Genomic DNA, 27,500 nt, shown 5'->3' on the forward strand with positions numbered 1-27,500 from the left:
ATGTTTTACAGGTCCGTGCAGCTAACCAGCACAATGAACGAGCAGGAAAGGCTAGGCCTGCACCATGCCAAGCAGACGTACTTTGGAAACATGATGTTCACTCAGGAGGAGCACAGCGCCATCCAGGCGGCGCTACGCCAGAGGCTCGGCCGAGAGTTCATCAGCCAGCGACCGGGGCCGGGCAACCAGAAACTCACCTACATCGAGGGCCACAAGGCTGTCGCGCTCGCCAACGAGGTGTTCGGATACGACGGTTGGTCCGTCTCCGTTCTGGTGAACACCATTGACTTTGTGGACGAGCGAGCGGGCAGGTATGTTAGGCCTAGGTAAAAAAATGTTGTGGTTCCTGAGTACTGAAAAAAATTAGGGCCGGTAGGTAAGGATTACCTTTTTTTAAAACTTTTTTTAGGCTGGCCAAAACTCTAGTGTGACATTTTACAGTGAAGTTGAACAAAGTAAACTGAAATGCATGAGGACACTGACTGAGTGTCTTTTAATGTGAAACTTGAATGTTGTGCAAAATAGATACATCTATCCTTCCTTAGATAGGACAAACATTGTTTTAACTTCGATAGGAAGCAGGCTGAAGAAAAATTCTAACAGGAAGCTATGTGACTCCACTACCCACCACCAAAAAAAGCCTGGGGTCGGCACGTTTTTCTAGGGCATGTAGGGAAACAGGAAACACAACATTTCCTTAAAGGCCTTTCAAAAGAACTGAAATGTAGTACACTATTTAGAGCAATGGTTTTGAATGATATGGAGTCACAGTGCCAGCTAGCAGATTTTGCTTGAACTGCAGTGGTGTTTGTGATGTGACCTCACCCACTTAGACAAAATTTAGACAACCCTTTGTTTAGATCTTGGTGAATTTGAGGTGCATGCTAGAGACAGTAAACTGTCAAAGATGTAGAGATACAAGCAAGGTGATTTAGAATTAAATTTTCTTTAAGGTAGGGAAGACTGTCCAGGAGTTCTGGAACAGTTTTGTCTGACAAAGCTGGGACAACAGATCTGTAAACCATTATGAAGGGAATTGCTTTGAAGTTCATGGAGTCACAGTGCCACCTAGCAGATGTTGCTTGAACTGCAGTGCTGTTGGCAGGTGACACCTAAAAAGATTGTCTTTGTTTCTACAGGTACACTGTTGGAGCGCACAGCATCGTACGCGTAATGCTGAAGAACGGAGCTTCCCAGGAGGATGTCGGATACGGCGCCGCGGAGAATGTACGCTCAAAAACTGCAGCCGTGGAAAAAGCCCGTAAGGAAGCGGTCACGGATGGTATGAAACGGGCGCTGAGGAGGTTTGGAAACGCCTTAGGAAACTGCCTGTCCGACAAGGAGTACCTCAACGCCGCGATGAAGACGACAAAACCTGCCAAGACGACGTACAACGAAAACGACTTGAAGCATGAAACAGTCGATCAAGATATCTCAAACGCTCGGAAGGCCAGCCTGCCTTCCCCCACCCAGGGGCTGCCCTTCCCCACCCCCCAGGGCAGGCCCCTCCCCCAGGCCTACTCCACACCGGTACACACAGCAATGCCTCCCCCGTGGGAGGGTAATGGTACGATCCTATCTGAGGCATCTGACAGTCGCTCCAGGCAGATCCGTAGAAACCCAGCAAATAGCCGCAGTGCAAGCTGTGGTGCCTGCATTGTCCCTTCCATGGGTGCTGGGCCAGTAACAAGTACTGTTGCAAACACAAGCACTGGTGCCTCAACAAGTTCGGGGCCAAGCTCTGTCCCAAACACGAGCAAAGGACTAATCTCCAACAGTGACCCAAGTAAAGATGTTATTCCAACCACCAGTAGAGGCCCCAAAACCAACCCAAACATCAGTGCTGCGTCAAGCACTAACACTGTCCCTAAAAGTAAAACAAGCATTGGCCCCCAAAAAGGAATTGGCCCTAATACAAGCATGGGTCCAAACACGAGCAATGGCCCAGATACAAGCAGGGGCCCTGGTACAAGCAAGGGCCCAAACACAAGCAGGGGCGCAAACACAAGCATGGGCTCCGATACAAGTATTCGGCCGAGCACCAGCGGAGGTTCGGACGTAATCCCGACCTCGGGTCATGGCCACAAGAAGGGCGTCAGCCCGGGCAAGAAAAGGCGTGCCAGCCCCCGACGTGCGGCCCAAATCGACAAGACCTCCCTGGACGACTCGGACGAAGCGGCGCGGCTGAGGAAATATCGCCAGTGGCAGAAGCAGCAGGAGTTCCGCCAACAGCTGGCCAGGAGACATCTCAAGCAGGACGACTTACCACGGGCCACGACGTCCCCGCAGGGGGCTGATGGGGCATCGGCGGGGACATCTGGGAACGGGGTTGAACTGGAAGGGTTTGAGGAAGGCATGGACGACAGTCTGTTGGCAAATGTCGCCGAGAACGAGTTCTGGAGCGAGGACGAAAATGGAGCGGATGTCACTCCCACAGGTGTGATGACGCGAAGTCGTACCCCAAGGAAACATGGAGGGCAGGGAGGAAGCGCCACCTTGCAGCTTAGACAAGAAGTACAGGGACAGAGGCAACCTGTGGTGAGCAGGGAGTGTCAGCAGGGGTGGAGTGCACAGAACAGACAGGTAAAGCTAACTCGCAAAATTCCCTGGTCCTCATCAAAATCTGTAGCCTATTTTTGACTGCTGACAAGACATAGATTTTTCATAGACTAGAGACATAGAGTACTAACAACCTGGTGTCAACATTTATAAAAGGAACAGAAGATAGAACAGAAAATGTTGCCCATACATTGTTCCTCTTGCTCTGAAAGATATGAGAAGTATTCCAGCATGTAAAATGTTTAATATTGCATTTTTTTGTTTCCTGCAGCCCACAGTGAAGAAAAGACGAATAGACAGCAGCTGATACTTCGTACAGCAGTACCAGAACAGCACCTGTACTGTTCCAAGAACAGCACTTGTACTAAGGTTATCTGGATCTAACAAAAGACTATTAGTACAATGTATATAGCTAGGAGGGTTTCAGGGCATCCATGAAATGCCCTACACTAAAAAACAAAGAAATTAGAATCCTCTTGGATATCTGACTTTTCCTTTACACTGTTGATCCAGTAAATTATCACCTGCTTACGTTTCAATGCCTGGCAGACAGTCCTTCCACAGAGCTTCTCATTGGAGTTTTGGTTCTGGCCGCTAATAGTATATGTGCAGAAAGGTAGTGTTCTATATTACCAAAATTAAAGTTGTAGGAAATTAAAGTACATGCGCAGCAAAATATTTCCCTTTCTTGTTCAACTTGCCGCAGGTACTAGTAATGAATTTTTTATATTTCTGGTTAGTTTTGTATTCATGTTGCAGTTCAAAGAGGAGCAAAACTTTTAAATGTAAAGCCTACTATACTATGCTAATTATGCCCTTAAAGTTTAAGTCAAATTCTCACTTGTTTTACATTTGAAACTTATAGGTTCTAGTACTGTTTTTTTATTGATACAAAATTCACATTACTTAATATTCTAGAATATAAAAAATTATTCCTGCATTCTAGTAAATGCCATGCATTTGGCTGAATACAATGTTCCTGAAAATATCACCCCCTTTAAAGTTAAGTTCTCCTTTAAAAGGTAATTTTGAAGCAGATATTTCTAGTTAAGATGGTTGCATTAACTCCACTCATAACTGTTCGGTAACAATTCAGTATGTACAAAATATTTTAGCTAAAGACATATTTATTTTTTCTAATATGTAATGTTATGAAATTTAACAATCAGTACATTTCTTGTAAATGAGAGACAATGAATATGACATTTTAATTCCTTCGGTAATGTTACTGACTTTCCTCCGCAAATAAAGGAATTATGCTGCAAGTTGTACAATGATGCTGTTTTCATTTATACATTGTCAGTTGTGAAACAAGTCAGTCAGAGATGGCAGACTTCACCCCATTTGCAGAATGCAGGAACAGACTACATGTACCAGACTACAAGGACCTTATTTTAGATATATTTACATGTAAGATATACCATGTATAACTAGAGTTCGGGGACCTCATACCTCCATGAAATATTTATTGCTTTTTTGTGGATGGTATGTATGTTTATAGTCGGTTGTATTTGAGAGTAATGCTTATATAATATAAATGGTATGGGAAAGTAGTGGTGTATTTATTTAATGACACAGAGGATGTCTAGGATGATTAGTAATTATCAAAATGTGACACTTAATTGTGTAATGTGCGTTTAAGAGGTCGACGGCATATGGTAGCGTGGTGTTCCTTAAGCTTGATGTTTGGCATTTAAAATGTCTAAGGTTGTCAGCATTATTGAGGTTCGACTATGTGCCTCAGAGCTGTGTGGTGGGAGGAAGTTGGGAAACTCAGAAAGAAGAAGGGATGTGGCCAACTTTAGTCAGATGGTGATATGATTTTCCACCAATATGTCATAACATCAGCTGTTCACACGGTACAAAAACGAGATGCACACTTTCCTCTGACAGTCCTACACCAACTGTAAGATGAATACTTGGCGCCAACCCCGTCTGCTAAAAAACAAGTACCATTGGCTACGAAAGAGACAACTAACAACTGTCCCTTATCGTAACAAAATCAGAACATCTGTGTCGCCCATAAAACTTCTGACGCCCAACCCAGATGAGAGGACCTAATGTCATTTTAAACAGCTGTCACCTCACCATCTGCTTGCAGCTAAGCCCATTAACAAACACATAAAGCACGATGCCTGTACCAATATATCTCAAATATAGGGGTGATTTCTGATATTATTACATCGATTATAACGACAGATACGGCTCCCCAAATCTCATCGATTCAAGCTTTCATCACACCCCACCAACACAACAAGTATGAAACCAATCCATCCAGCCGTTCTTGAGTAATCATCTACACAGACAGAGACACATAACAGAAAATATAACCTCCATTCCATGACATTTCATGGAGGTAACTATACCTAACTATAAGGTCCTTCCAAAAACAGACTCTCCTGTAGTTCCACCAAGAGTTGCATGGTGGCGCTATTGAACGTCAGGTCGAAGGTCATTTGATTTTGTTCATCACCGGTGCAAGCATGTGTTCGCAAGCTCGCTGTGTATGTAAACATAACATTCAATCAAGGAGGTTAACCTCCTTGGTCTAGGTTATGCATCTGTAAGATTCTTAAATTCTTGCCCCAGAAGTATCAGTGGAAGCTGTCAAGATAATAATTTTTGGAAGCTTGAGTTTGTTCGTAGAGTCGGCGAAATTACCAGTAGGTTTTGCGTTGTAAGCTGGCAAACCTCAACATGGACGAGGCTTTGGGACTTGCCGAATTCTGTCGACAACTTCCGAAAGTGGTAAGACGCCTGTCTTATTAATGTCTTAAGAAATAATTGGTGAGACAATAGATGTCTTTTATTTTGGTTGGGGGGGGGGGGGGTGGGGGGTGGGGGGGGGTGCAGAGGGAAAAGTCTCAAATTTTACTATCCCGTGTAACGTTATTTAGTTAGAGATTTTGCAATGACACATTATGTTTTGCGATAGTAGAAATCCTCTATTGGTTTAGCTCTTGTCCACGAGTGCCGCCATTTTGACCAATATGATGCATGATGGGAAAATGGCATTACTAACTTGGTTGGGTTTGTTCAGATTACTACTAGTAATTAATTGTTAATTGATTGACTATTGATGAATTACCATAGGAGCTCCATGCCCACCTGAGCGGCTCAGTCAGCGAGACAACCATACAGAAGCTACAGGTGAAGAAGGGCGTCGGCCATGACCACGCCCATCAGGGGGACATTGCCATCGGGAAGGGCGAGACCAGACATCTTGAGGAGTAAGGCAGCAAGTTGTGCTCATTTAGATTTATTACAAAAGGGTACTAGTAAGACTAAGAGGATCTGCATGGGGGCTTCTGACAACGTTTTACACGATTTGTGATGGTGGACAATGCTTTACGCAAAATTCAGAAAGGCTGGCAATGCTATGTACTACATTAATTTTATAATCAAGGATTATAAGAAATCTACACTAATCATCACCTGGCTAATCAATTGATTCATTGGTATGTATTTCGTATTATTATCATTATACTTTTGAATCAGCGATGATTAATTCCAACACCCAAATGCTGGGCACATAACATTTAATTTGTCTAGTTTCAGCCAACACTCGGCAAATACAGAAATTATGGTTGTATATTCTACAGCATATTATAAATAACATAACAGTGGTCTTCTTTGCAGGCCTTTCAGAATCTTTAAGATCATCCAAGATCTGTCTGACACCGAGGAGGCAATCTTCACGGTGAGTATGCTGTCTTATTTAGCCTTCAGTGCTTTACTGGAAGATGTCCTTGGCTCTTCTTGGTTTTATTCTCCTGTGCAGATTCAAACCCCAATCCTAGATCTCTGGTCAGTTGGCACTCTGCTTAGCTGCCTTGCCATATCCGCTATACTGTAGAGAATATGCCTTGTATGTTGTCCGAACTTGAAATCACTGCATATACATGTATGGATGGATGAGTTGATGAGTGAGCAAAAAATGAATGGAGAAATGAATGAATAGATGAATGAATGGATGGAGAAATGAATGAATGGATGAATGAATGAATGAATGGAGAAATGAATGAATGGATTAATGAATGAATAGATGAATGAGTGAATGAGTAACTACATGTATATACATACAATTTGCTGTGTTGAACGGTAGTTTGTTTTCTTGTTTTCTTAGATGACTGAGGATGTGATATCAGAATTTGCTGCTGATGGAGTCAGATATCTGGAACTCAGGAGTACACCAAGACACGTGCCTCACACAGGTAAGTGGGCAGGGCTCAAAATACCACCAGCATATACAGGTTAGTGCGGGTAAAATTGGAGCTGTGCATGTATTTCTGGTGTCTACCTGCACCTAAAGCCCCGTTTACAAAGTGCGTATGGTTCCTTGCGATTCCTTGCGATGCACTGTATAAGTGTAGTGCGTCGTAAGTCCGGGGAGAATCGGAAGCAATAGTTTAAATATATAAAGCCGTGGTCACAAAGCGTGTAGTGCATCGTACGATGAGGTAAGAATCAGTCGCAACTGCCACAGTAGCAACCAGAGAAAAGCGCGTCTGTAGTAGGAGCCTGCCTTCAAGGCAATGTTTTCCACGTGGCAGATTCAGTATCACGCACAGGTGATGCATACAAGTGTTTGATGGCTTCATGCACGTGAGTTCATAGTTAGATCAAATCTAAGTTCTCGTCGGTCTTGGGTCAGTTTACCATAATCTTAATAACCATTGCGACAACTCGAACAGAAAGGCAGACTCTATGAGTCGGAAATATATGTGATATAATGCTTATGATATGACTTTTGTATGATGGCATTTTTACGATAGCATATCATAATACGATCTTCGAAAAAGCCTGACTCGTATAGAGCCGGCAAGCAGGCCGAGATAACCATACCAGTACTCACGCTTGATTTGAACCTTTGCTTGTAATACTCTTGTTGTCATGGTCTCTTTTGATTTATTTTTACAGTTAAACATATTATAGGAAGGCATTCAACAGTTACGTCCACATTTGGTTAAAGAAGCACAAAAGCGGTCAGGCGGCTATTCAGAAGAGATACAAATGAAAAATCGTACGACGCTGGAAAAATTTTGAACATCATCCGATGCTCTGCGATGGCTGATTTTGCTTACTATTTAGCTGTGATTCACTGCGATCATCGTACGATATGCGGAATATGCCATCGCAAGAAATTGTACGCGCATTGTGACCGGGCCTTAACCTGCACTGGTCCATGTACTGGGTTTTATACATAAATGTCCTATGATGTAGGTTTATATGGATTGTTATTAATTGTTACAACCTATAAAAGAAGGTATAAAAGAACAATTTTAGTATGATCCAAACTTCCTAACTTCAGAGTGGTGCAGGTAAAATTTGTCTGGTGCAGGTAATTTTCAATGTTACATGCACCAGTGCAGGTATGCAGAAAAAAGTATTTCGAGCCTTGGTGCATGCATGTAGCAAAGGTCAGATTAAAAAAGGTAGTCCCATGGTGGTCTACATGTGTAGATACATATAGTCAATAAAAATGGCTATGCTAGGGCTGTCCATTGTGCTGAAAAGCTGTCCGGTCGTTTCACGAATGTTGATATCCCACACCACTTTTTGCACCGTGCTGTTTTCTCGATCCCAATAACTATACATTGTGTTACAATATCTTCTTGCCAACTATGACATTTGTCCTAAAGCTGATTTTCTGCAGTGTTTTAGTTTGTTAGAGATGACTTTTTGTCTCCATGTTGGCAGGCATGACCCCCAGCACATACGTGGAGTCCATCCTGTCTGCCATACAGACCTGTAAGGACAGGGAGGATGTGGTCGTCAGGTACACAAGTCTAGTTTCTCTGTTTCTCGCTCCTCTGTGCCTTTCTCTCTCATAATCTATATAATCTCACGTCCATCTCTCTCTCAGCTCACTGTGTCTCTCTCTCACCATGTGTGTCTCTCTCTCACCTCCATCTCTCTCTCACCATGTGTGTGTCTCTCTCTCACCTCCATCTCTCTCTCACTGTGTCTCTCTCTCACTATGTGTGTGTCTCTCTCTCACCTCCATCTCTCTCTTACTGTGTCTCTCTCTTACTATGTGTGTGTCTCTCTCTCACCTCCATCTCTCTCTCCCACTTTGTGTGAGTCTCTCTCACCTTGTCTCTCTCCAATCTCTCTCACTGTGTGATCTGTACCCCTCTCTATCTCCCTCTCTCCTCTCTTCCCTGACTCACTATCTGTCTCTCCCCTTTCTCCCTCCTGTCTCTTTTATTCCATGTCTTTCTCCCTCTCCCTAAGTCTAACTCACTCGCTCTCTCTCCCTCTGTATCTCTCTCTCCAACTTCCCTCTCCTCTCTCTCTCTCTCTCTCTCTCTCACTCTGTCTCCTCCTCCATGTCTCTTTCCTCCTCTCTCACTACCTCTCCCTCCCTGGCATATCATTTCCATTGTCAACTATACTCTGCTCTCTACTTATTACCTCCATGAAATGTCATGGAATGGAGGTTATATTTTCTGTTATGTGTCTCTGTCTGTGTAGATGATTACTCAAGAACGGCTGGATGGATTGGTTTCATACTTGTTGTGTTGGTGGGGTGTGATGAAAGCTCGAATCGATGAGATCTTGGGAGCCGTATCTGTCGTTATAATCGATATAATAATATCAGAAATCACCCCTATATTTGAGATATATTGGTACAGGCATCGTGCTGTATGTGTTTGTTAATGGGCTTAGCTGCAGGCAGATAGTGAGGTGACAGCTGTTTGGGGAACCCCCAGTAGTTTTATTTATGTCTGCTTAGGACTGTTTGAAATATTTGTAACAGTTGGCACAGTAGTTACCTCCATGAAATGTCATGGAGGTTATGTTTTCTGTTATGTGTCTCTCTGTTCTGATTTGTATGACAGCTGTTTGGGGAACCCCGAGTTTTTTGAATATGATAATTAGTTTTATTTATGTCTGCTTAGGATATCATGGAGATGTGAAGCGTAAGTATAATTGTAAGAAGTTGAGGTACATTTAACGGTAATGCTTAACAGGTATGGATGTCTCACATACTGTACTGCTGATTTGAGTGACATGGTGATTAAAATGCCATTAGGTCCTCTCATCTTAGATGGGTTGGGTGTCAGAAGTTTTATGGGCGATACAGATGTTCTGATTTCGTTACGATAAGGGACAGTTGTTAGTTGTCTCTTTCATAGCCAATGGTACTTGTTTTTTAGCAGACGGGGTTGGCGCCAAGTATTCATCTTACACTTGATGTAGGGCTATCAGAGGAAAGTGTGCATCTCATTTTTGTACCGTGTGAACAGCTGATGTTATGACATATTGGTGGAAAATCAAATCACCATCTGACTAAAGTTGGCAACATCCCTTCTTCTTTCTGAGTTTCCCAACTTCCTCCCACCACACCGCTCTGAGGCACATAGTCGAACCTCAATAATGCTGACAACCTAAGACACTTAAAATGCCAAACATCAAGCTTAAGGAACACCACGCTACCATATGCCGTCGACCTCTTAAACGCACATTACACAATTAAGTGTCACATTTTAATTATTACTAATCAGATGGACATCCTCTGTGTCATTAAATAAATACACCACTACTTTCCCATAACATTTATAACCATTACTCTCAAATACAACCGACTATAAACATACATACCATCCACAAAAAAAGCAATAAATATTTCATGGAGGTATGAGGTCCCCGAACTCTAGTATCTTATTGTATCTTTCTGTAGTCATAAATTCTGCTATAAAGCTTTAATGACCTTTGTCTTTACAGTAACTGTTGATTAGATTTTTTGGCGTGTTCTGAGTGTCTTTACACCTAAGATAACATTAGCCTGAATTTTGTTTTTTTCAGACTGCTGCTAGCAATCGACCGTCGGCAGTCCGTGGAGACGGCCACGACCACTGTCCGACTGGCGCAGGAGTACGTGCTGAGGTCAGATGGGGTCGTGGTGGGCATCGACCTCAGCGGTAACCCTGCGGTGAGAACGCTTTTTATGAATGAACGGTTTATTTATTGCACAACACAACTTCATCAAAAACATTTAGCAGCCAGCTGACTGAATTGCACTTTTTTCTTACCAATTCCTTAATCATCATCATCTGTCGTCCCTGCTGGGCGGGGTAAGCGTTGCATGTAAAAGCTTGGATGAATTTCACTAAGTCTTAATAAAACTAAGAACCTTTTTAAAACTTATAAATTTAGATATAAACACATTATATAGGCAAGAGACGGAAACATACACACATGTACAATGATGACAAAAATTGTGACTTAGGAGAATTATCCAAGTCTACTGAGTCAAGAGTTAAGCTTTGCTCGTTTAACAGTTTCACGAAGTATGGAATGGGGAAGTTCCTGTACTACAGGTTTGGTTTTAGATTTGTTTCCTTATTTAATACAGAAACAACTAACACTCAAAAGAAGCTTTACAGTAATAGTCCAACAATTATTTTAAAAACTTTTGATGGTAAACAATGAAAATCATCTTACAATACTGTAGATGCATTTAACTTTGTGGTGATTTACATGTAGTTTCTCGGTGCTTTTGAATTTCTAGCAGAGTGCTAATGTCACATACGACTGTGCTGATAACACCAATTGAAGCTTTACTGGTGCTTTGACAGCCAGCCAGTATGAAACCACCTACTAGCAAGTCAGCCAAAGAGTTGCTTGAACAAATCATAATACTGTGCAATGAGTAGGGAGTAAGTGTGATCAGAAGAATTTTTGTGGTAGTTTTGTGGTGACTTCAGAAACTGCAAAGCTAAACCACAGAGACTACGATTAATATATTTTACAGTGCTTGCTTACTTGCTTAAGGCGAGTCCTTCCATAGTACTGTTATCTATTAGTAAGCATACTCATTGGAAAGGTTTGCTCCGAATCCCCATACTAAATATTAAATATATTAAACATGTTTTGATACACATATCGTTACAGGTGGGGGATGGGAGGGATTTCATCCCTGTTCTAAAAGAGGCTCAGAACTCTGGACTCAAATTAGCTCTTCACATCGCAGAGGTTGGTACTCAAGGTTTCTTATCTTTGATTACTGGTTGTTGGGTTAAAGAAACTAAAGTATTCGAATGAAAGCTCATCTGTGTTGGTAAATTCCATAGTGAAAAGTTTAAACTTTGTTCCAACACAAAGGAAGAAACTCATCATAAATTTTCGGCCGAATACTCCGACCTTCATCAGATGAATGATTCGCTGCACTAATCCGGAAGTCTTTGAATCCAAATAAGACCCCTTTACAGCCTAAAGTACTCATAATTCCACACAATAGAACAGAATATCGCCTTCCGACAATCGCCTTCCCGCCATTTATGATTCGCTGCTACCTGACGTCATCCGACGACTTCCGGAATAGTGCAGCGAATCATTCATCTGATGAAGGTCGGAGTATTCGGCCGAAAATTTATGGTGAGTTTCTTCCTTTGTGTTGGAACAAAGTTTAAACTTTTCACTACAAACTAAAGTATTGATGATTTTGATTCTACAGTGCACATTGTTGACAATTCTATGTGTTACGGCATATCATCATAACCAACATGAAATGCGGCCTTCTGATTGGTTGCCATTGCCTGGCTATATGATAATTTTCCATAACACCCTGTCATCCTGCAGATCTCCCAGCAGGCCACATCCCCAGAGACTGCTGCGCTGCTGTCCCTCCCCCCGGACAGGGTCGGACATGGAACCTTCATACACCACAACCAGGACCTCGCAGATATGGTGGTCGACAAGAACATACCTTTTGGTGAGATCTTTTTACACCTTTTCTATTCATTTACCATACCCCAACACTTTTTTGGTAATAGATTAAGGAGGTGATTGATTGTGATATGGTCCCAAAGTTAACGTTGGCCATGTCAAATGCTATTGTCCATCGCAAATTGATGAAGATTATAATGTCTCTGTCATAGTTTTCTTTGTTCTTCCAATTACTACATGGTGTTTAAAAAAAACAATGTTTTTTTCACTGCCACAAATGTTGTCCATTCTTTGATGTGTGAAAGTCTTTATTTTCCAGAAATCTGCCTAACGTCCAACGTGAAGGCACAGACTGTGGCATCATATAGTGATCACCACTTCCAACACTGGTACAGCAAGAAGCATCCATGTGTTTTATGTGTAAGTATAGAACACAATATGTATTTCTTCTATTGCCGTACAGCACCTTGTCCACAATATCCTTCTATGTGTGTGTTCTGGACTGGATGGTATTTTGGGTCATGTCATTGCTGGGCCGGGATAACATTTTATATGGGTCCGGAATATATTCTACGGTATAGCATGGGGGGCTTCAAAGTTGTTTTGCACAGGCTTCCTTCGAATGAATCAAATGCAGCACCATCACTTTCACGTCTGTCAAAAATTTGAATAATGTACATGGACATGGAATCAAAGTTGTTACAATTTTTTTTCGAAGGACACCAAACATTCTCAACTTATGATGGATTTCAAATTGAAATTTGTCTTCTTTAGGGTGGGTGTGACATAATTACATGTAAATGAAATAAAACAAGGTGTACATGTATGCTTTATAATTTTATGATTTTTGGTCTCAGCCTCCCTGCGGGTGAAGGAGGCTAATTGGACTCCTTCACTTTTGTGTTTTTTGTGAGGTTAGAGCTGTAAGACTATTAGTCCCTTGCTTGTCATTACAGACAGATGACAAGGGAGTTTTCTGCACCACGTTATCGGAGGAGTACCGCCACGCTGCGGAGACGTTCCAGCTGACCCGACCCGACCTCTGGGACCTGTCGTACCACAGTATAGACCACACGTTTGGAGGGGAGGATCTGAAACAGCAACTCAGGGACAAGTGGAACACTGAGAAGGAGAAACTGTTCCAGACTACATGATTGATCTTAATAAGACCATGTTGATTTGATTAAATGATTGAAATTTATACATCATCTATTTTCAATAAGAAGTCTAAGCAAACTTAGTACTTATTGCAGAATCGAAAAGATACCTGTCTTGAAAATAACCTTTTAACCATTCAAAACAAATCTTTTAGAAATATCATTACGAAACTAAGAATTAGTGCCCACTCCCTACAAATCGAAAAGGGTAGACACCATGACACAACAGCCAATGAGACACTGTGTCTAACATGCCATGATGATATTTAAAATGAATACCCCTTTATGATGGATTGTCCAACTTATGATAGAGAAACAAAAATTGTTACAGTCTATTAAATGCAAGTCTGATACAATGTTACCACATACCAAGACAAAATGTTTAATATGTTACTATCATGTCCTGCTGATATATCTGCCTATGCTGGTCAATTTATATACAACTCCTTTAAAAAAATGAGAAAATATCATACTGTCCTGAAGAACATAACATTAGCCTGATTGTTTATACTATTATCATCTGTAAAAAAGATTAGTCTCTTAGATTTTCTTACTAGCAACTCATGTAGTTAAACTGTTCTGTATGTATTGTATGTACAAGTTGCTACACATGGTATCCTTTACATTTGTTGTGCAATAAAGTTCTATCTATCTATCTATCTATTTTCAGACGATTCCACAGTAATTAACCACACAGTAAATCGTACAAAGCCACTGCAAAATGAGCCAAATATATGATGTATATTGCACAAAAAATATCAAAGTCCAAAGACCCGACCTGTGGGACCTGTCCTATCGCAGTATAGACCACACGTTCGGAGGGGAGGATCTGAAACAGCAACTCAGGGACAGGTGGAACACTGAGAAGGAGAAACTGTTCTAGACTGGATGATACCTTAGGCCACACCAATTTAATTTCTTGGTTCTCGGATTTTTTCAGAAAAATATTGGGGCGGTCGGTCAAAAAAAAATTGCAAAAGTCTGTGGTGAACTTATATAAAACAAGAAAACAAGGTAAGTAGTCAAGTTTTCATGGCATGATTTATCCAATGAATCTCTTCCTTTGATTTTATACCACTGTTCTGATCATGTGACTGCAAATAAGCACTCAGATTGGTTTATCAGCACTATGTGCCTCTGGAATGGGTATTTTTTAAAGGTATGCAATAGAAAAACCTATATTGTTTTTCTTGGGACTAAATTTTTTTTTTCAATTAAAATGGGTCCGGACATCTGAGAACCAACAAATTAAATTGGTGTGGCCTTAATAAGGCCATGTTGATTTGATGAAATGATCAAGGAGGTTAAAAAACACTTGTTTTTCTTAACCTCCTTGAAATGATTGACATTCATACATCATCTATTTTCAGACAATTCCACAGTCTTTAACTATATTGTAAATCGTACAATGGAGTTGCAAAATGAGCAAATATATGATGAATATTGCACACAAAAAATCATCAAAGAACAAAGATCCGACCTGTGGTACCTAACTACATGTCCAACATAATAGTGATACATTTCTGGTATTTGCCGTATCTACAATGAAGCTCCCAGCTCACACTCTTGCTCAAAATCATACTGTAATGTAAATTCCTTTATACTTTCCATATCTATATATTCTAGAAATTGTATATTTACCAACCAGTATCAGCAGATTAAAATATTGAACTTTCAGAATGTTGTATCTACATAATACCTATTTTACACAACTTGACCCTTGTGGGTACACATACCTTCCATTGCAAAGAGCGTTTAATATCGATGGTACTGTATACCTACATTGGTCTCGAACATGACTATCAAAATTCTAAATCACATCGCAATATATATATATAAAGGCATAAATCGGTACCTTAAAAGGAGAATGTCACAGGTGCTTTACGACAAGAACACTCCACAAAAGAACTGAGTGCTTCAAGAGTTTATTTACACTGACCCTAATAATCCGTCTTGTGTGTAACATGGTAACTAACTAACTAAAACATGGTTATTAACACCACATCATGATTTTGTGAGTGGTTTAAAGTGCCAGCCAAGGTTAACAAGCGAAATGATTGAGCCAGCCATCATGATCACTACAGAGGATGGTACTCAGCGGGCTATGATTTAAATGCTACAAATATGATACTAAGGGGACGGCATTAGAGCTCGGAGTCTGGGTTCAACCACATAGTCTGAACTGAACTCGGCACAAAAAAGTTTGGCATATCAACTTTGGTTGATCATGTTTCTGCATCAATTTCAATGTATTATATATCATTATCAATTTAAAGCTTGACCATGTGTGATTCCCTTTCCTATGGTGTTAAACTCGTCATGATAGTAAACTCATGAAACGAGCACGGGGCCTGCTTACATGAGTGGGTCACCAAAAAAAGTGCCCAAATTTCCCTGCTTATAAACACAGTATTGTCCTGCAGTTATTGGTGCACGTGTCAGTGATTCAATCTGAGCAGAAGTTATCTACCCGTTTGGTAGTTGGATGGTCAAGTCAAAGCGTGGAGGTGGTAAGGACCGGAGCCGCACGCTGACAAGGCAAGAGTAACTTTCAGCGTTTGGTGGTGGAGGCAGCGTCATGGCCAGAGTCAGTGGGACGGTATAATCGCCATAGGAAAAACAAGACTAGTACGACGATGATCATTTCAGGCACGGTGGTGAGATATAGGGACAACATCCTCCGTCCAATCTCTATATTCTACCTCTTCAATATTAGACCAAATTCCTCTCTGCAAGATTACAACACCTGTCCACACAGAGCGAGGACCATTTGCAGACTACCTCCAGGATGTGATACTGGAGTATAGTCTTAGGATGGAATAGCCTTCCTACGGCTTATGGCTTGAGCACTAGATTGAACACCTCTCGGTTCAAATTGTTGCTTGAGTAACAGTGGCTTTCATCGACGTCGACATGTTCTGTTTATTCAACTTGTCATCATTCACAAGTCAATACCAACGGATGAAAATGAGCTGAATGGAGTGTTTAACTTTAGTAGGATAATTCGGCACGTTATTTTTGTGACTCCCTCATGTAAGCAGGCCTAGTGCTCGTTCCATGAATTCACAATCATAGAAAACTCTACTCAAAAGTACTAAAAATAAAGTTGGATGTAACCAAAAGTTACGTGTAAAAAGGAGTGATTGAATCATTGTCACCGGCCCGCGGCCATTAAACAATCGGACAATACAGAGTTGAACAGAAGAACTTAAATTTGGGCACTATTTTCGTGACCCACTCCCGTAAGTAGGCCTGGTGCTCGTTTCATGAGTTAACAAATGATCATGTAGTTTGATACCATTGGAAAGACAATTACAAATGTTGTCCAATGATATACAATACATTGAAATTGATGCAGAAATAACGGAAATATGACCCTTGAACCTTGAATATGATCAACCAAAGTTGATATGCCAACCTTTTTGTGCCGAGTTTATATCTCCCATAAGAACATTTCCCAAAGTCTATCACACACATAATTTCCTTAAACTTGAAATTGACCCTAGAGTGCGTTCAAAAACGCGACCAGCGTTACCACCAGTTGAATAGATGGATACTTGAGACAAAACACACCTGCTAATGACCTTTTCCCCCTGACCTTTAGGTCAGGAAGAACACTGATGCCAGTACAAACGTTAACAAAGTTTCGAAATGTGCCCAACAAGGTGAGGATTTTTATCCTACCAATGTGTGTCTGACTTTCAGAACTTGCAAAGTATTCCCTTTGTAAGTACGGCAACGTGCAGTATAGAGCACCTGACCTCAAGATATCTATAATTTTACTCCGTTTAACTTAAGTTAGAACAGCGTCATTATACCCCCTGACCTTAAGGCCTTCTGGCTCGGAAAGAACGATGTCAAGACAAGTCCAAAAATGACGGCAGTTGTGGTTTTGTGCGGCTTATTGGCCCTTGTACAACAAGGTAAGGATTCGTGACTACGACGTTTTACTTATGTGTGCCTGGTGCCAGAGACTATAGAGTACTCCCTTCCTACGTATAACAGCATAGAACACAATACTACAGTATTACCCTAAGGATATATCTGCGTTATGGTAGAAATGTTACTGTATCACAACCTACATTCAATATATTACGTCCATAGTGTAATGGTGTCAAGTGAATTTACACACACATTCGATTTGTCAGCGACTTCAAGTTAACATTGCTCTGAACATCTACCCCACAGTTTTCTGCGTATACTCCGCTTATACAGTTATAGTAAAACAAACCAGAACCCGGAAATAGATCTGAGGTACGAAAGTAACGTTTTGCCAGGTTGAGTTTGAAATTGAAATTGATTAAACTAATTTAGTACCTCGTCCGCGTGCAAGAGGTAGTGAATGGCATGGGACATTCATAACCATGGACGTATTCCCAGGCAATCGTACGAGCCGCGCTCAATATATGGGGGTTTATCTTTAGGCCAGATTTCCGAACGACCCTCTTTCGATCTTAAAATTGGCCGACGTTCCGGCGATCAAGAAGTATGACAGAAGGTCGCAAATGTGACTGGAGTATTACAAATTACAGTGCAAGTAACCAAGCAGGCTAAATGTAGGTTTAAAGCTCAAAGTGCGACACAATGACACTGTAGGCTGAGAAAAAGGAAGTGAATGATAAATTTGCTGGAGTTCTGTCACTTACAAGTTTGTACGCAAATGGACAAATCTTGTGCGTTGACGGATGCCAACCAAAGAAACTAAACCCGAAAGAAATGATCTGATATACTAGAGCCACAGTCGTGATCTGTTGCTGTTTCAAACAGACCAATTAAGTAATATTCTTGTCAGTGCTGTCGTGGGCGTATTCAGTGACACGAAATAGTCCTGTTTTTTGAACGAGCCAAATGTTTTTAGTAACAACATATGAAGAACTTAATTGCACGACAGTTGTACATGGCACAATGTATGGCAACGACTATTACACAAAGTACAAAATAGATGTATAGAATAAGACTTAACATCCTAATTAACATAACAATAAGGGCCAATACAAGTCTTTGATATAGTGTTATAATCAAGTTGGGCTAATCATGAGTTTCGGTATTCTTTCTAATAACAAAACAGTCTTTCATATATTTACCTATCTTTGCATTATGGGAGTTGTGGCATCTAAAGATATATACAAATCTTTCTGTAGCATGGAGTCTCTTGAAATCTGCTGTACTAGATTCGAGAAATGTGAATAGCTCATTACGTAAAATAGCGTATATAAAAAATAATAAAGTAATCATGAGTTTCGGTATTCTTTCTAATAACAAAACAGTCTTTCATATATTTACCTATCTTTGCATTATGGGAGTTGTGGCATCTAAAGATATATACAAATCTTTCTGTAGCATGGAGTCTCTTGAAATCTGCTGTACTGGATTCGAGAAATGTGAACAGCTCATTACGTAAAATCTGAGCGTATATAATATATTAGACATTTATTTCCTGATTTGCCAAAATAATCTATGGAACAATTTGCAACTGATCTTTACAACCGAAAGCTTTATAACTTGATTTTCCGTGGACTTCCAAAATATTCAGTTTGGCATCGGACAAAACTTTGTTTCATTGTAACGTTAACTGTTGAAACCTATGCCTACAAATTCAAAGCAACAATATCCAAAGGTCATCAGAAAGAGCAATAACCAATATAAGGTCTCTATATAACTTTGTGACTAATTCATCTATATTGCAATATTGTGTTACAGTAGCGGCCCAGATCTTTGAAGAAGCAGGCAAAAGTGTCACCCTGCCCTGTGACTACAGTTTCTCTGGGGCTCGCTACACAATAGACTGGCATAGAGGCGCAGAACGTCTCCTGAACTTCTTCTCTGAAGACTCCAACCCAACATTTGACAGTACAGATCTGTCAGGCCGCCTGAGTCTACAGGATGGTAAAAACCTGGTCATCAGTAATCTGCAGGGAACTGATGATGGCAGGTACTACTGTGGTGTGTCTGAGATTGGAGGGAACCCTCCTGGAGATGGATCGGATAAGAACTTGGTTGTGACAGGTATGTTTAAGTGATTGCAAATGTAGCAATTGTAGCTTAAGCTTACACATATAATATCCGTGCTACCCGTATTGGCACTGTCATGTGAATGTCTAAGATAAATGTACATTAGTTGTCGTATAGTATTTCTTAGCTTTATAAACATGGAAAATCCACAAATGACGCGTACCATATTTCGTACCTATGCTGTCGTGTGATTATTAGCCTTAGCTATCAGTATTAGTTTAGTGTTCTCGAGCGCTACATTTCTACATTTATAGAAGTCTTTGATAGCTCGGCCACTGTAGTTTTCAACCCACCGAAATGATTATCTTTTTTTGTCAGTGAGCCCCAGTGTGACCCTATTATCATCAGTACAGTCCACGGCCGCTACAGGAAGTGACGTTACTCTGACCTGTAGTGTGGACAGTAAACCTGCTGCCAACATCACCTGGGTTGGACCAAACGGGGATCTCGGGACAGGAACCAGCGTGGTGCTGAACAACGTCCAGCCAGCAAACGACACAGGAACCTACACGTGCACAGCTACTAACAGCTTTAGTGCCAGCAAGTCAGCTAGTGGTTCAGTTGTGCTGATTTTTCAAGGTTTCTGTGCGAGTTGTCAAGATGGTTTACTTTAATTGCTTTGGTTCATTGATCTCTCTGGATCCATTGTTGAATTAATGGGTTTGTTTGATTTATTACAGGTCTTGCAATGTTTGTTTGTTTGTTTGTTTGTTTGTTTCATTCAAGTTATGGTCACCACAGCAACGACACCTGCAAGAGAAGGTATGATGGAACTTTGTTTAAATATTGTATGCTCTGCGTTGGAATTCAAATTTTTATCTTGCCAACCACTATAGAACCCCATCGTCGTCGTTTCATTTGTACTGCCAAAGATGTGACTGAGATGCGGTGCTTTCTTTTACTTCAAACTACCACCACCCCAAACAATCTATTCCTAGCTGGTGTAGGAAGGGAGGAGCAACGTTATTTGATGCGACAATGACTCCACCATTTGGCGATCACACCCTATATTGCATGTTCCCGATCAAATCTTTAAAAGAATGTTTCAGAAACCTCTCAACCTCCGAACCTTTACCACTTCAGTTCTTTAAAATAAATGCTTGTTCTTCCTGGTTAACGAAACTAGCTAAATGTGCTCATCACAATATACAAATGAAGTCACCGGTTCTGATGAATAACGGTGTTTTCATGATTAAGAAAACCTTATATCCTTTTCTCTATGTATTGATATTACAAATTACCCTTTCTAATAGTTGATTGCTTCGGATCCGGAACAGTGGCAGGAGCAGCCGTGGGCTGCCTTGCTGCTGGGGTGCTGCTAGGGAGCGCTGCAGTCTTCATACTTCTTCGTTTACGAACGGCAGACAGTAAAAAGAACCCCACAGGTAAGTACGAGGACTGGGGGAAAAGTTTCCACTAACCCGACAGTAAAAAAAAAAAAACTGTCGATCCTAGCTTTCTTTCGCGGTTGACTGCTAGGGCGGAAAAGGGCCATACAAATTTAATCTGACGTCAGAGTGATGAGATTCAAATCAAGCTTCCTGTATTTCACGCTCTATTAACAGATTAAAGCTCTGAACAGTTGGTGTAAGTAAAAGAAGAAAATGTAACCCGTACCTACTGATGAATCTATTTTTTCATGATCGTAATTGGGGTTCCTAGGCCTAACATAGACTGTACATGGTATTCCTCGAAGTTGGAGAAAGTACTGTTCGAAGTTGGAGAAAGTACTGTAGACAAAGTGTGACCTTACACAAGATTAACGGTATTAGTTGTAAGCATAACTACCACACACTTTTTATAACAATGACTTTTGACTCACAGGAGACGGCATCTCAGATGACCGACAGTATGAAAATGTAAGGCAAGGCAGGGTAACTTCAAGCCTTATGGAAACCGGAAACGACGAGTACGAAGTTCCCATGGAAACCTTCCACCCGCCACCCCAGTCTAGCGGTGACTACCAGGAGCTGAGGCCTGCAGTTTATCAGAGTCTGCAGAAGAATTAGACTTTAACTAAGGATTTGCTGTATTTTACCAACCACGTCATAGATCTTATGAGATCTTTGTATATACATCTGTTTCGTTAGCAGTTTGTAATTTTTCTCTAGGAATTATAATCGTGTGATACATCTAGTATTCAAATATATGATATGACTAAATCATGACCCAGTACACGCCGTTTAAAGAATAACAATTGTCACACGGCGACCAGCGGTTCGAATGTGGAGCTGGTATTTTGTTGCTTGTTTACCTTAAGTTTGACCTTTCTACACCTCTTTATTTATTTGTGTGTCTGGTTAACTCATGATCATCCATCTTGTCCGTTGTTGATGCTAAGTGTGTCTTGTGCATGACTACTGTTGAAATAAATGTCAAACCCCACTGCACTGAGTGAAGATTCTAAACTATAGGTAGGTCTCAAACATGGCAAAATTCTAAATCACTTCAATAAAGGCATAAATCGGTACCTTAAAAGGAGAATGTCACCGACGATTTACGACAAGAGCACTCCACAAAACTTCTAGAGTGCGCCAGGAGTTATATACCTTTATACCGACCCTAATAACAATTGTAATGTGATACGATTTTGATGGTGGCAGAGGAAATCCGTCATTATATCATGATAGTAAATCTGTCTTCAAGTGTGTAACATGGTAATTAACTTAGTAACAAACTAATCATGGTAACTAACACCACATCACGATGTTCTCAACCACGGTAAACATTAGCAAGCGAAAGGATAAGTACTAGTAGTCCAGTGGCCACTACGGAGGCTGGCACTCTAGATGATTCAAACGCAAAAGGATACGATATAAGAACCATCTAGCAAGGTTCGACCACATAGTCAAATCATGTTTCAAGTCTTTTCCTTAATGTTGAATTTGACCTTAGAGTGCATACCACCATTTGAATAGATGGATATTTGAGACAAAACACACCTGATAATGACCCTTTTCCTCTGACCTCCAGGTCAGAAAGAAGTTACTGACGCCTGAGTACAAGTTTCGAAAAAATGAGGGCTGTAGTGATTTTGTGCGGTTTATTGGCATGTATCCAACAAGGTGGGGATGAATAACAGATTCAGGTGTTGGAACTGATGCTGTTACATTTTTATGTTCGAGGATGATCAGGCACCTACTTTCTATGGTATTTGCATAGAAGTTTATGTTTTTTATGTGGGTATGACATAGATAAAATACAACACGGTGTATTCCAAATCACCCTTGGTTCCTTGGCCTGAGTAATACAATGTGTAATACAATGTGTTGTATTTTTATTCAGTGTTTATGTCTGGTATCTGTACCTGATGTTTTGGTTCACATCCCTACTCATTTCATTCCGACTTCCCACCTTATCAGATTACATCAGTTAAGGGACTGTACAAACAGCCTTCATGTCTTATTGTTCTACAATCAAGAGTCAGGCTCACTGAATTTCGGTTGTTTATTTTCCACTTGTCAATTGTTCCATACTGCATCACAAAATGCATATTGACAAATGTGCAAAGAAAAATCAGATGGTAACAAGCTGCAAATCTCACAGAACACGGTAAGCAAATTCGAACCTGTTGGCTCAATGAATTAGCTCTGGACATGACAGAGAAGATGCTATATGATTGTACAGTATTTACAGGTTCATTTTTAACACACAATGAACAGTGGACCACATCTTAATGTCCTGTCCTAAGGACTGCAACCCTTTTCAGTATGCATGCGTGCATGTCAGGTGAGCGACACAGTCAGGATTCAAACTCACAGCTTTTTGATCCAGAGGAAGGTCTACATTGTAACCACAAGACCATGCATGCTACGAGGGCGCTTCAAAAAGTAATGTCACTAGTTTCATAACAGGCTCATGTTTTCATCGAATGAGTTGAAATTTGACACAAAAGTAAAGCCATATCTCCTTTTGAGATTGATATAGCTCACTTTGTTGTTCACATTTTTATGAGTGACCGACTTGAGTTCTAGCTGACCACACCCTTGTTATCCCGTCGAAAGAAATTAGAGGTTCAATTTATGTGCAATTGATAATGTCCTTGACTCACTTGTAGCTATTGTATGAAGCTGAAATTGCACATGTATCAAGTTCTATTTCTTCATAAGGCACATGCCAATGTTCACTATTGAAATCCAATATCATGTTTTCTTTTTTCGTTCCTTGGGTGAAGTAAGGTATGACCCCGGTCATCAGTGCCGTTAATCAGGGGTGGGCTGATTAAAGTTTATGTAGTGGACTTTTCAATAAACAAAAAGAAATCAAACTTTGCACACTTCTTGGTCTTGAAACAACCAATAAATGTGCAAAGTTTCGTATCTTTTGGTTGATGGAAAATTAGTCTACAAAACCTTTGATAAATAAACCACGTATTTGGCTATTAATCAAACTGCCTGTAATATAGTAACTCGCTCCTTTCTAGCAGCTGTAAAAGATGAACCATTGGGAGTTCAGATATGAAAATTGGCATGTAACCTATAGAGACATTTGTTATTATACAGATGAAATTTCGGCTTCCTACAGTAGTTATAAGAGGGTCAGATCTAGAGGAACTGATCTTCTGACAAACTTCCAGGGGTATGGTTATCTTGAAATCAACTTAGTTGCTCATAAGAAATTTAACAACAAATTGAGATATTTTAATCTCAAGAGAATATGTGCCTTTACCTTTGTGCCAAATTTCATCTCATTCGATGAAAAAATGAGCCTGTTATAAAACTAGTGACATTACTTTTTGAAGCACCCTCGTACATTTACTATGCACGCTATAAAACGTAATATATACACAAGTCTTTTGGATATAGTGCTATACAGTCAAGTTCTCTTTGTACATGAATAATAATCATTCATTATTAATTTTCTCTCTTGATTTCTAGCTATCTGTTGCTCTTTATTGCTCTTGCTCCGTCTCTTTATATAAGCTAGCAAATGACGAAAGCTAGCTCCTGTATACTGTAAATGGATTTGAGTTCGCGGGGAAATTTAATTTCACGTTAGCGGGAAAATGGAGTTTTCGCGGTGGTTTTAAGTTCGTGGTTTGTTTCTTCATAAGTGTCCCTGATGTGTCGGACTAGTTTCATGTACTGCCCATTCTAAGACTGTAGTCAAAAACTAAATCATTATGGAAAAATGTTTGCGGTGGTTTCAAGTTTGCGGTGAAGTGGCCACTGCAAAAACCACAAACATAAAACCACCACAAACAAATTTTCTGCATTTACAGTACAGTGTATAGCAGTTGGTTTCTTAATAAGTGTCTCTGATGTGTCGGACTAGTTTCATGTACTGCCCATTCTAAGAGACAAGGCCAGAGACTCCATGTGTGGGAAGGATCCTCTTCTGGACATGTTGATGAAGAAGGACCCCAGGAAGTCGTTACACTTCTTGAACTCATCTTCAATTGTCTCCAGTGATTCAAGGCTGCGGATTTGAAAAACAAAATATGCCTGTAAGTACTTGTAAATCACTGCATATATATAGCATCTCAAGAATGAGACTGAGATTATAATATTATTAAATCCATCAAGAAAGGCCAGTAATACATAATGTAGTAATTGTTACCAGTGTTACTATCATGCTATCTTTTATCTGAATGTCGAATGCAAATTCAATTCTCTAAGAGTAAGAGTTCACCACATGCACCTCACAGTAAATGTTAAACAATGGAACTGAAATTCGTAATTTTTAATGAAGACAAAACCCATAAAGTCCTGACATAAACTGCAAGCAAAATGTTATATATGTCCAATAGCACTTAGCCCTAGACAAGTGTGTATATAATACAACAGGGCTACACAAAGGTACCTTTACCTTCATTTACATAGATGGTGTATATGACTATTGTGTTACACCCCCTCCATTTCATATGCAATATACATGTGTGTAAAATGTACATGTAGCTCAAGGAACTTACCTGATGTTGTGAAGGCCATGGTCCCAGAGGGTCTGGAAACTCACAGCCATGTTCAACATTCTCCTGACAGCCATTTTCAACAGCCCGGCCTAAAGATGGAGGAAAAAATTTAACCAGGGAAAATCACAGTTACTGTAACAGATACATGTATGGTGCGATCCAAAATTCTTGGCTTTAGAGAGAAAGTCTATTATCCATAAAGCTAGTTCACCTTTATTCGCGGGGTAACCTTTATCCGTTGTATTCAAGACTAGGGTATTTAGGGATATTAAGTCAACGGACGGTGGTTTCAAACTGCAATACCTTACAAAAATGCAATTTGAAACCACTGTCCATCGACTTGATATCCCTATAAAGGCCTTGTTTGTAAGTAGAACGAATATAGGTTACCTCGCGTATAATGGAGAACTAGCGTTACATGTATCTTCCAACTCTCAAATCATTGTCAAGTCAACATAAAAACTGTTACACCACTACAAATGTTTCCAAGGCAACATTTTTGTAAAAATGTAGAATGTTTTCCCTGTAGCCTTTTGCCAAGCTACTTGGACACAATATTTTACCTTTAGACTCTCCTTACAATAATAGCATTGTGAGTCACTAATTCAAAAGAAAAAGTTCATTAAGTAACATCAGTAACATAATCTATGCAACTTGGCAAACAATGAAATATGCACAATTATTCTTGACCAAATATGTCACTACATTTTTGTTAAAATAGATGCAATATGGCCATTTTTAAAGGAAAGTTTGCGCGAATTGCAAGTACAAGAAGATAACACTCTACAAATGTACGTCATCTGCATTAATTGTGAAGAAGAAGATGAAAGAAGAAGAGGAACACACCTGTTCATCAAAAATAATAAAATTGAATAATCACCTTCTTGTGCAACATGCACCTCTGATACAGCTTAGTCAGGAAAGCTGTGTGGGCCTCCACCACTCTACTCAAGTCTGAAGCCTCTGAAAATTCCTTTCTAAACTCCAGAGCTGTTGTGTAGAGGATCTGTTGAAGGTAAAAAGATACCTCCGAGTCAGTGAAAACTACAGGTAACATTTTTTGTGAGAAATTACTGAATGTTTTCCCAGTAGCCTCTTGTCAAGCTACTTACACACGATACTATTGTAAGGCTCGACCAATAGCTGTGTTGTGTTTGAGTACAACAAAAACTACTAAAACATGATATATATAATATACATTGGTGAACAATACACATATTTGCTGTACAGCTAATATGCTGATGTCATTAATCTCTAATTGGTTCATGGTGTAATAGAGCCCATATTGACAACATCTGTTTAAAATGATTCTTGGGTGGGTTCTTAGAAATTCACAGATTCTGATAATCACAGATAAACATCTTGTATTTTAGCTGACCAGTAGATCAGATAAGGAAGAACAAAGGGGCGATCACAGTTAATTAATGACCTGTCAAGTACATGTGGGAAGAATTTGTTTTGTTTACGTCAGCACCCAGCTAAGAGATAAAAAGAAGGAACACCAGAGTCCCAGGTCAGTTCAGAAGGAGAGGGCAGACAGAGGCAGTCATGATGTGACAGGGGAGAATAAAGATCGTTTCTTGGCCACGGCAGATCTCGTGCGTCTGTGATTCATTTTCTATCGCCGAGGCCCCGGCTTCCTTCATTACAATGGCAGTTCTAAGCTCTGATTGGTTCATTGCAGAAGAGAAGAAGAAAAAAGAATAACACACCATATTGAAAACAATATGTTTTCCTACCAAGGAAAACAAATTACATATTATGTAAGACGTAGTGAGAATGGCTGTGGGAAGATGCTTTTGGTTCTTTCACCAAGTTGGGAATGTATGATATTTGGTGGCTATTAGGGGTAGGGAATATGATGGTCACAGCTGATTTTGGGCCACCTGGTGTATGACATTGGTACTGCAGCACAGTTTTTGTATCTTCTGTCCTAGCCTAAAAACAGAAGGAAACTCCTTACCCTCGTCATGAAGTAGCTGTGCAGAGCGTTGATGAAGTGTAGAAGTCGGAGTCTCAGGAGGTGCATCCTGTGTTCCTTCTGTCTGGCAGGGATGTCGTCTGACTCCTCTGGTTGGTCAGTCTCAGCCTGAACATCTGGACTCCTGAGGTCTGTACAGTGGGAAACAAGAAATCATGAAACACTGAAGTTTCATCGAATTGAAAAGTCAATGATTGAAAATAGT

At 40.4% G+C, this 27,500-nt stretch overlaps 4 protein-coding genes across 4 annotated transcripts in view; 3 read left to right on the top strand and 1 right to left on the bottom strand.

The window, feature by feature from the left end:
• The first annotated feature begins 17 nt into the window (after positions 1-17).
• Positions 18-2,925, top strand: LOC118409274 (DNA repair and recombination protein RAD52-like). The gene is made up of 3 exons (XM_035810168.1): positions 18-311; positions 1,140-2,583; positions 2,831-2,925. Exons 1-3 carry the CDS (start codon positions 34-36, stop codon positions 2,864-2,866), a joined length of 1,758 nt encoding a protein of 585 aa, XP_035666061.1. The 5' UTR covers positions 18-33; the 3' UTR covers positions 2,867-2,925.
• A 2,186-nt stretch (positions 2,926-5,111) lies between these two features.
• On the top strand, positions 5,112-13,597 carry LOC118409276 (adenosine deaminase-like protein). Its single transcript, XM_035810171.1, has 10 exons — positions 5,112-5,307; positions 5,653-5,789; positions 6,199-6,259; positions 6,686-6,773; positions 8,260-8,338; positions 10,372-10,498; positions 11,461-11,541; positions 12,148-12,280; positions 12,554-12,654; positions 13,191-13,597. Exons 1-10 carry the CDS (start codon positions 5,257-5,259, stop codon positions 13,386-13,388), a joined length of 1,056 nt encoding a protein of 351 aa, XP_035666064.1. The 5' UTR covers positions 5,112-5,256; the 3' UTR covers positions 13,389-13,597.
• Positions 13,598-15,444: 1,847 nt separating this feature from the next.
• On the top strand, positions 15,445-21,478 carry LOC118410651 (V-set and immunoglobulin domain-containing protein 10-like). The gene is made up of 6 exons (XM_035812454.1): positions 15,445-15,481; positions 19,092-19,397; positions 19,722-19,982; positions 20,130-20,165; positions 20,657-20,788; positions 21,228-21,478. Exons 1-6 carry the CDS (start codon positions 15,445-15,447, stop codon positions 21,410-21,412), a joined length of 957 nt encoding a protein of 318 aa, XP_035668347.1. The 3' UTR covers positions 21,413-21,478.
• A 3,201-nt stretch (positions 21,479-24,679) lies between these two features.
• The window catches only part of LOC118410653 (gamma-tubulin complex component 5-like), a 21,075-nt gene continuing 18,254 nt past the window's right edge, over positions 24,680-27,500 (bottom strand). The window contains exons 12-15 of the mRNA XM_035812455.1: positions 27,278-27,426; positions 26,195-26,320; positions 25,315-25,403; positions 24,680-24,821 (exon numbers count right to left, since the gene is read on the bottom strand). Coding sequence (XP_035668348.1) covers positions 24,680-24,821; positions 25,315-25,403; positions 26,195-26,320; positions 27,278-27,426 — 506 coding nt within the window. The remainder of the gene's footprint in view (positions 24,822-25,314; positions 25,404-26,194; positions 26,321-27,277; positions 27,427-27,500) is intronic.

Source organism: Branchiostoma floridae, chromosome 2 (assembly GCF_000003815.2).
Source record: "Branchiostoma floridae strain S238N-H82 chromosome 2, Bfl_VNyyK, whole genome shotgun sequence".
NCBI lineage: Eukaryota > Metazoa > Chordata > Leptocardii > Amphioxiformes > Branchiostomatidae > Branchiostoma > Branchiostoma floridae.